Source organism: Helianthus annuus, chromosome 14, assembly GCF_002127325.2.
Source record: "Helianthus annuus cultivar XRQ/B chromosome 14, HanXRQr2.0-SUNRISE, whole genome shotgun sequence".
In the NCBI taxonomy this organism is placed as follows: domain Eukaryota; kingdom Viridiplantae; phylum Streptophyta; class Magnoliopsida; order Asterales; family Asteraceae; genus Helianthus; species Helianthus annuus.
This window is the reverse complement of record NC_035446.2, coordinates 166,064,758-166,077,345: the sequence shown is the minus strand read 5'-3', so window position 1 is coordinate 166,077,345 and position 12,588 is coordinate 166,064,758. Positions and strand designations below refer to the sequence as shown.

Below are 12,588 nucleotides of genomic sequence, written 5' to 3'. Positions count from 1 at the left end.
CGAGGAAGAAGAGATCGAAGAGGTGAGGAGGAGTATGGAGAGGTGATCGAAGAGGAGTATGATATGATACTTGAATAGTTTTGCCAAAGAAAATAGAAAGAATGCAGATAGAAAATAGAAAGATGTAGAGAATTTGTTTAACTCAATTCCTGCCCTTTCATTAATAAAACCTATGGCTTTATATAGCCTTTTCTAAGCAAACGGAAAAGAAGAATTCAAAGCTAAACTCCTAATAATTTGGAGAACGTTGGGCATCCCCACGTGTTCCATTATTCCCTCAAGACTAGTTCTACTACTTATTCAAACTAATTATTCAAATAAAAAAGAAATGAACGTTGCAAACAACTCTTGACTAATTTGTGGACTTCAAATGTTCATGCACCTTCTTGGGCTCCTGCATATCCAGCTTGTTCTTCTTAGATGGCAGCCCAGGCCCATAACAATCCACCCCCTTACCTTTGCCTTGTCCGCAAGGCAAAACACAGGATACTGCTTCTTGGTCGGTACCTCTGCAACCCGCTTCGATTCCAGTTCCGCTAAACCGGAGCGTTTCAACCCATATAACTTATGTGACGAATCGCCGATACGGAACCCTATAGTAAGATCCTGAAAGTCGATCTTAACCGGGCCTAAGGTCTTCAACCATTGAATCCCAAGGACGATCGGGTAGGCAGCGACGGGTAAAACAAACAAATCAGTAGTGACGGTATACCCGGAAAACTTAATCGAGAGGTTCCGAACTCTACCGGCACAAACTAGTGTGTCTTCATTAGCGACCACTACTTCAAAGTTCACATCATTTACTACCGTGAGTCCCAATTTATCAACCAAAGCCTGAGAAATGAAATTATGTGTGCTTCCACCATCAACCAACACCACCATAGTATGGTCACCGATCTTACCTGATAACCGTAGTGTTTGGGGAAGAATAGTACCCGAAACCGCAAGAAACGAAATCTCGGCTTGAAGACCAGGTGGCACAGGATCAACGTTTTCAGTTACGTGGACCACGTTGTCAACCTCTTGTACCCCGCTAATCATAAATAGTTGAGGCTTACTACACTTGTGCCCTGGTGTATAACGATCGCCACAATAGTAGCAAAGACCCTTCTCGCGGCGTTCACGTGCCTCCGCATTTGATAGACGGCGAATTGGACTCGGTGCGGGTAAGCTAAGCCGTTGAGTAGGAGCTGATCCCAATAACCCAGAATTTGACAGAGGATGAGTGGAATCATTAGCTAGTGGTGGCTTTTGTGATGTAAAATTCATACCTTCATGCAACGTCAATTTCTCTTCCACCATTCTAGCAACCCCAATTACTTCAGATAACAATCTAGGCTTTTTAAGCTTCACCTCCAATCGTACTTCATCCTTTAATCCCCCGATAAAACAACCCACAAGAAACGACTCCATTAGCCCATCGACTCGATTCGAGAGCCGCTCAAATGCTTCCTGGTAAGCGGCAACCGTGGTGTCTTGTTTGAGGCGATGTAGAGCCTCCGACGGATCATCGTAATCGGTAGGTCCAAACCGATTGAGCAAGGCGTTAGTAAACTCCGTCCACGCTAACGGACCACGAGTCTTGGTAAACCACCGATACCACTGCAGTGCGATGCCGTCTAAATGGAAAGAAGCCAAATTAACTTGATCTTCCATCGCCACCCTTTTGAAACTCGAAATATTGCTCGGCTTGGTAGATCCATCCCGTAGGATCGTCACCACTGAACCGGGGAAAATGAAGCTTTAAATATGGCTTCCCCTCGCCTCCTGTCATGACCATCGGACCCTTACCGGAACCCGAAACACTGTTCGGAGCCTTCTCCTTGAGGGACTGCACTTCCGTCATTAACTTATTGAACATAGCTGTGAATTTCTCGAAGTTTTCATTTGTTTCTTGTTGAAATTGCTCAAGAGTTTTTTTACGGGTATCCATGGAATCAGGGCTGGCTCTGATACCACTGATATGATACTTGAACAGTTTTGCCAAAGAAAATAGAAAGAATGCAGATAGAAAATAGAAAGATGTAGAGAATTTGTTTAACTCAATTCTTGCCCTTTCATTAATAAAACCTATGGCTTTATATAGCCTTTTCTAAGCAAACGGAAAAGAAGAATTCAAAGCTAAACTCCTAATAATTTGGAGAACGTTGGGCATCCCCACGTATTCCATTATTCCCTCAAGACTAGTTCTACTACTTATTCAAACTAATTATTCAAATAAAAAAGAAATGAACGTTGCAAACAACTGTTGACTAATTTGTGGACTTCAAATGTTCATGCACCTTCTTGGGCTCCTGCATATCGAGCTTGTTCTTCTTAGATGGCAGCCCAGGCCCATAACAGAGTATGATTTCAGATTATGAGAGCGAATATAGTGAAGATGAAGAAGATAATAAGCCAAATACTAAAAACCAAAGGTGATTCTTAGTATTGTTCGGTACATGTCCGTTCCAAAAGGTTATTCTTTTCTTTATTTAAATTAAATGGCAGTCGTTTAGGTAAAAAGTTATAATCGTTCACATTTTTCTCGTTAGCTAGATGAAGGATTTAATCAAATGGTAAGCATAAGTTATGATCCTTCACAGTTTTCTCGTTTGTTCTTTTTTCTTTTGTTGTTTTGTACTTTGTTTGGGGTTTTGCATGGATATATAACTTGTTATTACGATTTTGCATGGTGATATGCCCAAAACATGTTTTAACATCGAGAAAATTTGTTTATTATTTGGTTGGGTCACTTAGAAGCAGGCCGAGTACACGGGCTGCTGAAGCTGGGTTGGGCTTCAAGTCAAGCATAAGTATAATAAAACATGTTGATCAATAATTCAAAGTAGAGGTGCGTATAAAACCCGAAACTGGACCCAAGAAAAAAAATCTGGAATCGTTTATTTTTGTATCCGGGTATTTTACACCCTTAACTGAACCTGACCTTGCCCGTAAGGTATGGATATGGTATACATTTTGAACTCAATACCCGTACCTGAAACCGTGCAAAATTTTTAGCCGAAAATACCCGGAACCATTTAAAGTATATTTTTATGTTTACTTTACAAGTTTATATTTAAGTTTTTTTAGAAATGGATATTATAAAGCAAATACTTTGTATTTTAGTGAACTTATGTTATTGTAATTTATTGTAACTATTTTTACAAATTACAAACCAAATTTAATTTTTAAACGAATTTACTTTTGTGTAAAGTAATAAACAAACTTATTTTAAAAACCAGGTATTAATACTTGGTTATACCCGATCCCGGATACATAGGGTATGGTTTTTCTCCTCCATACTCTACCCGGAAGCTACTCGGTTTCTCTCAATACCCAATCATGCCGGAAACCAGGTATTAAAAAAAACCAATTTGTGCACCACTAATTCAAAGTGATGAAATTATTTTATTTTTATGTAATCAAGTAGTTAACTTTTGATATATACATCTAACCTAGTTTAAATAACTTGCACAGATGAGCTATATATTATTAAAGCTACAGTATTTACAATAACAGTTACATAATGTTTCCGATCTAAATTTTATTAAAACAACTTATGTATGAACACAAAGTTGACCAAGAGATGGCCAACAAAGGAAATTAGTTGGGGTGTTCATTGTGCTAATGAGACTCAAAGACATCATATTCAAATCAAACCAAATTCAAATCTGGTTTCTAAACTTTTTAGAATAATTCAAATTTAATATATTATTACATAAAAAATATTATAATTTAGATTGATTCGAACTAACCCACGTTTTAAAAAAAAATTGAAATCACTTTCATAAAATCCAAATTTGAGGAACCTGACTTGAAACTCGATTCGATAAAAACCCATAAAAATAGATTGGAAAATTCTATTCTAATCCTTTTAAATTGTAATTTCATTAACTAACAAATATTACTTTCTTAAAGCTTGGCTTTATAAACTAGTGACATTTTGAGGGTGTGATAAGGTTTTGGGACCAATAGGTCCTGGGTGCGATTCCCATAAGGGGGTTTTCCCATATTTATTGGGTTTTCTTCTGAATTGGTGTATAGCCATTGTGCCTAGTAGAGACGTATATGATCCGGTGGTTCTGCTGGTGGTACAATAATACAAATTTGCCGTTAAAAAAAAAACTTTTTTAAAGCATATGTAATTCAAATGCTTCCAAAATATTACATGGTGAGATCAATTATGAAGAAAATAACTCCATAATATATAAATAAAAAAACAAAGAGAATCCGCAATAATTAAAGAGAGGGGCCAATGGGATGCTGGCTATTGGCAACAGATCGAAGCTCCCAAACCCACGTTCCTATCAATCCGATCCACATTTATTCCCATCATCCATTTTACATGAAAAAAAATGCAATCCATATCCACTTTCTTGATCAGTTGACTCCTTCCACAAAACAAAATGCTCATATTTTTTCATGGACCATTTTCAGTGTCGGTATCAGGTGTTTTCTTCACTCTATCCCCTGTTTTTTTCTATGTTTCATCACATTGCTCCTTTTTTAACCTCTTTTTTTAATCTATCCGAGATTAGATTCCTTAGTTTAGCTCAAAGTTGACCTGAATTCAGTGATAATTATAGACATTCGATCATACTAGAATCATTGTTTTAGTGTTTGACCACTTGTAAGTTGACTTTAAATTTGTAGCTGCTTGCTTAAGTAGCTTAAACAGAAAAATCTGGATCTGGTTATCTACTGTCTCTGTTTAATTATAGTAAAAAATAAAAAAAAAAGTGTTGATCTGTTTATTTTTCTTGTTTGCAGGTAAATAAGATATATAATCTGGTGTGCTAATAGAATTACAAGAGATCCTGTTCTCAAGATGTCAGCATATGGCCATCAGATGGAGCAGGAGTATTCAGCACGCGGTCTCTCAAGCGAAGACGGATCTGGTAAGTTATATATGTCAAACAAATGTTTAGATTTAGATTTCGTTATTAAACCGTGTTCTTCATGTGTGGGTGCAGATATGGGAAGTCAGTTTAGAATGGAATCCGTGATCTATATGTCATCATTTGCCGCAACTGTGTTCGTTGGCGCACTCGTGATAGTCGGAGTATTGTTGATGACTTTGCTTACTGCATTGACTGTAATGTTACAGTCATGTCAAAGTAGGGAAGCTGGAGTTGTTGAAGCCATCAAATCCGATCATCATCATCATCGTCATGATTATAATCATAATCATAATGATCATCATGATTATTGCAAAATGGCTGCTTTAAACGCGGAGATTAATAACTTTGAAGCGCATTATTCTTTGCCTGAATTTTGCAAGGATGTTGCGGTTAAGTACATAAACGAAGGTCGTTACATGAGAGAATTGAACAGCTCAGTGTCATTAGTTGAGAAGTATTTCAATGGGATTACACCAAATGATGACGGTCATGATGCGGTGTTAATGGATGTAGACGACTTCCTTCCTGCCAACTATTTCGGTTCCAACCCGTTGTTGTATGGGTAATCGGCGATTCTGTTTATCTTCGTTTTATAAAAATAGGAGTTACAAAATCTATGTACTAAGAAATTAATTACCATTTTGTATAATGTGTATCGTGCAGATACAATCGATACGGTTATGATGATTGTGTTAGAGAGGCAAAACATATGAAGCATGTTTTCTTGGTTGATTTGTACATAAAACTTGAATCTAGTGGATGGCCATTGATTTTGTTATCAAGGAAGCCTGAGAAGCGACGGGACGCCACCATTGAGGACCTTAAGTCAGCTGGATGTGTCGGTTGGTCAAAGTTGATCATGAGGTAATGTTGTCTGTTTACATCAAGGTGTTTTGCGGTAATAAATATGGTTGGGTAATGGGTCATAACTAATAAGACGACTCAGGTTGGATTGACCCAAAACACTTTTTATTCGTGATTTTACAAGTTTCCGTAAATAAATGGTGTGAATTCACTAAAACTCAACCTGTAATTGTGATTTGGCGCAGATCAAACGACGAGATGAAAATGGACACCCGTGATTACTTTGAGAAACAAAAAACAGCCATTCAATCGGAGGGTTACCACATTCGGGCTGTGATTAGCAGCCATATGGATATGTTAGTAGGTTCATTTATCAAAACAGAAAACTTCAAGCTTCCGAACCCCCTTCCCGTTCCTCCAACTCAGAGCATTGTATAAGTTTCTATATCATTTTGTATATAGGTTTCTTGTGGGTATATTTTTTGGGTACAAGATGGGAATCATGAAGAGATTATTATTTTTGTATCAGTCAAACAAAATGAAAACCACAGGTATTAATATTTTGTATATTGGTTTGATTTAAGAAAAGGAATGTTTTGAGTTAGAGGTGAATTGTTCTATTTTGAAGGACGATGTCACATTTTCACCAGCTTTAGCTTTCTGGACGATTGGATCGGTAGAGTTTTTGTGGGGCCTTCACGTGATTCATCTATGGCATGTTTCTGTTTTTCGTTTTGCATTAAACTCGGTCCAGATATAATCTGTATGGATAAACTATAAATCTACATAATCGACACAAAGTATAGACACCAGTAAACATAAAAGCAATAACAGGACCACAATGATAGACATTTACTAGTTCATGAACACAATTGTCTAAAGTTCAAACACACCGTATACAAAGTGCTTAGCCGCTCATGTTCAGGTTGACCGGTATGAGCAAATGCAACATGGATTCTCCATCCAAAGTAATTATCAAGTGACGATAATCATATCTTACTAATTCTGCATTGTTCTTCATCCCAAACCTGTTACTAATTATCGTTGTGTATGTATCCGGATGATATTGTTGTCCCATACCATGATTAATAAAGATCTGAGCAAGATGTGGATTTCCTTAGGGGAGTGGGGGTAGTCCGTTATGAACTGCCCATCACTCGTTGAAATATCACGAACACCGCTGCCACCATAGTTTATAACGAGTGATAGTTATAACGCGTGGATTTTATCACGCGTTGAAGAATTGTTGAATGTATGTGTATGACTTGTACATTGTGTATTAATACTTGTACATTGGAATCCCATCACTAGTGATGACCACCGCCACTAAAGAATGCTTGTGAGTGATAGAATAGTGGTTGCTGACATGGCGGAACATGATTGGATGTTTGTGAGTGATGGAATTTCATCACTAGTGACCACCCCCACTCCCCTTGGGTATTAACAAATATAGATCTACTTCCATTTGGTATTTTTTTACAACTCCTCAACTATTATGTATTCCGTCAGATAGATTTACCTTTACACTATAACCTCGATGAATGGATGATCGATAAACGAATAAACTCCCCAAATGAATAATTTTGTTCCATCCTTAAACCTTTCATGTACAAACTTTTTATCTATACATAAATAACCTCACTAAACAACTTTTTCTTTTTGGTCCTGAGGGATGAGGGTATTCGTTTATCAAGGTTACACTGTCTTTGGCAATCCTTTTCACACTAGACCTGGTTCTCAGTTCTCACCATCATGAATCTATTTGAGTTGGATGCTAAAATCTTTTTCAAGAAGGACCTGATATCAAGTTCTAAATAACGAAGGATCCTATGCCTCCTTCTTTGGTTTTATAAAATATAAAAACAAAAGAATTTAAGTTCACTTGATTATAAGCTACCAACTAAGCAGTTAGATTTATATTTTTGCCTACATGTTTTTGTTAGTAACCGATGCGAATACTTTACTGACCATTGTTGTGAAAAAATCTTAGTGTTAACTGAGCTGATCTTAGAGAACTTGTTATTCTATGGAAAAATTTCTTTTGTTGTAACCTATGCCCCAAGCAGAAACAAACTTGCAGTGTCTTTTATCTTATATAAAACTGCAGTCGTCGATTATTTTAGCGCAGCTGCTAAAAATATTACGACAATACAAATTGTGATTACAAAGATCAAGAATCCTCCCTGATTTTTGGCTTCGCCAGCTAGCATACATGGAATACACATAGTCAGGGGCGCAGCTTAGGCTACCCCCGAGGGGGCGCCCGCCCCCCGAACTTATCGATGCGTAGTGTTATGAATAGTACTTTCGTATAGGTATATACGTTGCCGCCCCGCCGGCTTCGGAAAAAAAATTGGGGGGGGGGGGGGGGGGGTGGCTTCGCCAATGCACATAGTAAGAATGCTCTATAAAGAACCTATCTTAATAGACACATGAACACGAAGAAAACTATGACACCAGTGAAAAACTCCACCGATGACAGGTAACCGGTGGTTAAAGTTAAACAACACGAATAAAAACATTGGCAAAAGGTCCTAAAATGTTTCATGCATGCAATGTTACAGTTAAACAACACGAGTACAAACATGGTTACTTTCTTACATGATCCAGGTGCTAGATTATTAAATAAAGAGATGATTACTTTCCATCCACTTACCATAGAAGATCTGGTGCTACAGATTGAACCACATAACGGTCGTTATATCCAGTGGACATAGTACATGGTACGCCTTCCACAACATTAGTTTCCAGATCATAACGTAACAGGCCATTCACGGTCCTGGGTCTAGTTGGCTTCTTGAAGATGATATGTCTCTTATTTACCACACTAGAGATAGGAAATGGAATGTCGGTCTGAGGGTATATGCTAAGGTACCAATGGCACGAAAGATTTAACGAATGCAACTTTTCCCACTTCATCTTATGAAAATCTTTAAGAATCCATAGGTTAGCTTTGTTCCCCGAAACTTTATCAAGGAGAGCAAGGAAGCCATTCATCTCAACAAAAGAATATTGGTTTCTCATACGCTCGTCGTTGGAACCTGGTAGGCGTGTTTCATAAAATCTCTCTTGCACGCTATCCATGGAAACCAGGTAATCGGATGAATGAACATCCCAATGGAGGTATCTTCCTTGAACCGAAACTGGATCACCCCAATAATACTGCCCTTCACCCATGTTGCTAGGTACTTTGATCCTTTTCCACTTTGGGAAATTGGAAATAATAGAAACCACATCACTTAAGAGGACAAGAATTTGACATCGGATTCGCGAGCCCATAAACATGTGAATGACCTTGTATAGTCTCAGAATTCCATCATAGCAAAGACTTATGCAACATTTGCTTGTATAGTGTCCTCCGCAAGATCGAGAACATTGGGGAAGATTGAATCCTTTTTTGGTAAGCAGATCGTACACGTACAAAGTTTCGTTTCTCTTTGGATCTACCATCAAAAGGAACTCATTACACCAAGACTTGATCCGTCCTCTACAAGGTATTTCAAGATATGTCTCTTCAAATTCCAGTTTTTGTTTTACTTCCCGCACGACAATATGACGTGCTCGGTGAAGTCCACTTGACCTTTGGATGATGAAAGAAGAATGGTCTAGCAAGATCTGATTCGTAATTAAGTTAAACCATCGCTTGCAGACATACTTACCCCTGTAACGAAGAACGCTAGAAGGAAGCTTTTTAAGGATTTCTACAACAATGTCATCTGTTAAAAGGAGAAACCAATCGACCTTCTTTTTCTTCCGCGGCATGTCTTCCTCTTCAGATTCTTCCCTGAATCTGCTCATAGCCATGTTCATCGACTTCTGTTCAAAATATGCACACGTTTTTCGTAAGCATAAACATGAGGAAGAAACATAACTTAGTACTTACCAGAAGGAAACAAGCAATTAGGGTTTTTGTGTCTAGTTCTACTAACTGGTTCCAAATGAATAATCAGTAAGGTATTTGGAATGAATACAAGCTTGCGTTAATTTAGTTTTGCTCGACAGATGAGGTTATACGGTGTTTAATTATGCATAAGCATGATTGTGACATTCTGAAGGGCTAAAAAATATGGTTGAAATGTAATATGTTCCTATATTTTCTTGACAGTGTCAACATAAGATGCTTCAAGTTATAATAAAATTTGTCATTAATCAAGTCCCATTTGAGCATAGTCATTGTGGTTTGCTTGACAATCTTGCACACTAGTATAATGTTGGTTGGTTAACATATGGACTATAGAGATAGAATGAATTTCCAGATGGAAACTACATTCATAAACAAAAGATCTAAGGAATTTATGGTAAAAATTACTGAATGAAAATCTATGGAGATAATATCTGAGCCTAGGCAAGTCGACTGCCTGCCTCCATTCCGTTCTACAAACGCTATGGAAGGACAGTTCACAATTACGTAAAATACACCAATTCAGATAGGCGAATTGGCTTGAATGTGGAAAAATACAGTTCAACCACAACTAAAAACTTTGTTCCAAGGATACCCATTTTCCTACTGATCGACAAGTAAATTATCTCGGCCAAATATTGGCGTTTTAGTACTAACAAGAATTTATTTCCAAACAGTTCCAAATGTATGTGAAGTATTTGTGTAGGTTAAAATATTTTATTTTTTTAATCTTTTGTACACCACTGAATTGCATTAAAATCAATTAGCAAGACTGTAGAGCATAATAAGTTGTCACAAGATACAAATTAGATCTAATGAACTTGGGTTAGAGAGATCTAAATAATCTGAAATGGATCTAAACGAAAGAGATATATTCTTGTTTAAATAGATATAGTGTTACAAACGAGAACATTTTTTCGGTTTAGGTGGTTTAGAGTTTTTAACATGGACTCTAGTCAATTTTAAAACATATTTGGCTTCTAGGTGATCCGCTAGTTTTCTAGTCAATTTTAAAGCACATTCGTCTTCTAGGTGATCCGTTAGTTCAACTAGCGGATCCCATACATTGTACTCATCAACAAACTCTGCCACCTTTTGAAAAGTACCGGATCCACTAGTTGTAGTAGCAGATCATCTAGAAGCCAAACATGTTTCGAAAATTAACTAGAAACCATGTTGAAAACCCAGAACAATCCTACAAAAGATGCATCCGTGCACGCCACGACAAGCATACTGTAAATTTTCTTACAACATAAATTACAAAATGGTGTTTTAGACTAACAAAATTAATTAGCAAGACTGAAGAGAATAATAATCTCTCACAAGATACTAATTATATCTAATGAACTTGGGTTAGAAAGATCTAGCTCATCTGAAATGGATCTTAACGAAAGAGATATATCTTTGTTTAAAATGGCTAGAGTGTTACAAACAAGATTTTTTTTTTTTTTTTTTTGGTTTTGTAGTTTAGAGTTTTTAACATGGGTTAGTCAATTTTTAAAACATGATTGACTTCTAGGAGATCCGCTAGTTTTCTAGTCAATATTTGAAAACATATTCCTGTTAGCACGGGCGGATCTACCTTGATTCAAGGGGTAGCCTCCGCTACCGCTTGGTCGGAAAATTTTTGACATTTTTAGTGTAAATTTTGGAAAAATTTGACGTTTTTTCGATTTCGTTACCGCCTATTTATAAAACGTTCCCGCTTGGTCGGAATCCTAGATCCGCCACTGCCTGTTAGTTCAACCAACGGATCCGATACATTTCTTACAATTGGACTCTACCAACTCATCAACAAACCCTACCACCTTGTAAGAAACATACCGAATCCGCTAGTTGAACTATCAGATCACCTAGAAGCCAAACATCTTAGAATTTTTTTTGACTAGAAACCATGTATGAAAACTCCAAAACACCTAAAAAAAATTCCTACAAAGGATGCATCCGTGCATGCCACGACAAGCAGATTGAAAATCTTCTTACAGCATGAATTATTATAAAATGGAGTCCAGCTTTAGTAAACTTTCAGTCATACCATACGAACGTATACAATCACTTAATCTGTTAACCACAACATATAACACGCACCGATCGATCGTATGCTAAACAGGAAAACCAACTTACATGCCCTAATTTATGATCCGATGAATCCACATTCGCAGACAGAGTCTAATTAATCAAGATTATATAAAAGAACAAAAAATAAATTTACAGATGATTAACGGTATGGATACAAAAAGGTGGCGAGAAAAAAAAAACCTGTAAGGCGCTTGGTTCCATGGGTGAAAAAATCGAGGATGATCGGAGTAGGGTTAATGGTGGATAATTAATCAATTAGGGTTTAATTCAGTAGAAGTGGATGCGGATGTTCATACCTCCCTCCCGGTAGTAGTCGTAGCGCGTTGAAAAAGACTACTGTAGGTTTTGTACTTGAATTTACTCTTTTACTTTTTATTTTCTTTTTGAATATAATATCTTTTTCCACCAAATAAACAAGCCTTTGCCACCCTTTAGCTTGGGATGTGAACGGCAAGGTCGGAACCAAGCTTTGACTTTGGTGTGCGAGCATACTCTTGAAAAAAAAATTAAAAAAATAAGTAGTTTATTTTTGAGGTAAAAATCATGACTGCATCTTTTGAAAATTTGGTTGAACCCTTAGTTCGCATTCTTCAAAAAATAATTCATATATCTGTCACTGTTGAACGGTACGTTACCATATAAAATCGGTATATTAAAATTTAAATTTAACTAAAACTAAGATTGAATATTAAGTATTAGGGTGGAAAGGGGTGCTCAAACTAGGGCTGTTCACGAGCCGAGCCGAACCGAACCGATCAGACCTTTGCTCGTGCTCGGTTCGTTTACAAACCGATCCGAACCGAACCGAGCATTTTTTCAACCGAGCCAAAGTCGAGCGAGCGTCTTTCGATCCGAGCATTTTTCGAACGAACATCGAGCGAGTATCGAGCTTGCAGAATAAACAAGGAAAGTGACGATGGG

The 12,588-nt window shown here is 37.3% G+C and overlaps 2 protein-coding genes across 3 annotated transcripts; one reads left to right on the top strand and one right to left on the bottom strand.

The window, feature by feature from the left end:
- The first annotated feature begins 4,272 nt into the window (after nt 1-4,272).
- On the top strand, nt 4,273-6,299 carry LOC110904820 (uncharacterized protein At2g39920). 2 transcript variants are annotated; one of them, XM_022150689.2, is made up of 5 exons: nt 4,273-4,431; nt 4,753-4,880; nt 4,956-5,445; nt 5,547-5,747; nt 5,933-6,299. In XM_022150689.2, the coding sequence occupies exons 2-5, from the start codon at nt 4,811-4,813 to the stop codon at nt 6,123-6,125; spliced, it is 954 nt and encodes a 317-aa protein (XP_022006381.1). In that variant the 5' UTR covers nt 4,273-4,431; nt 4,753-4,810; the 3' UTR covers nt 6,126-6,299. The 2 variants fall into 2 exon arrangements, with proteins under 2 accessions (XP_022006381.1, XP_022006382.1); XM_022150690.2 differs by lacking the exon at nt 4,273-4,431 and adding an exon at nt 4,442-4,612.
- Nucleotides 6,300-8,208: 1,909 nt separating this feature from the next.
- LOC110906242 (F-box protein At3g07870-like) lies at nt 8,209-11,982 on the bottom strand. Its single transcript, XM_022151439.1, has 2 exons — nt 11,848-11,982; nt 8,209-9,503 (listed from the first exon to the last, which is right to left on the bottom strand). The coding sequence occupies exons 1-2, from the start codon at nt 11,866-11,868 to the stop codon at nt 8,340-8,342; spliced, it is 1,185 nt and encodes a 394-aa protein (XP_022007131.1). The 5' UTR covers nt 11,869-11,982; the 3' UTR covers nt 8,209-8,339.
- Nucleotides 11,983-12,588: the final 606 nt, after the last annotated feature.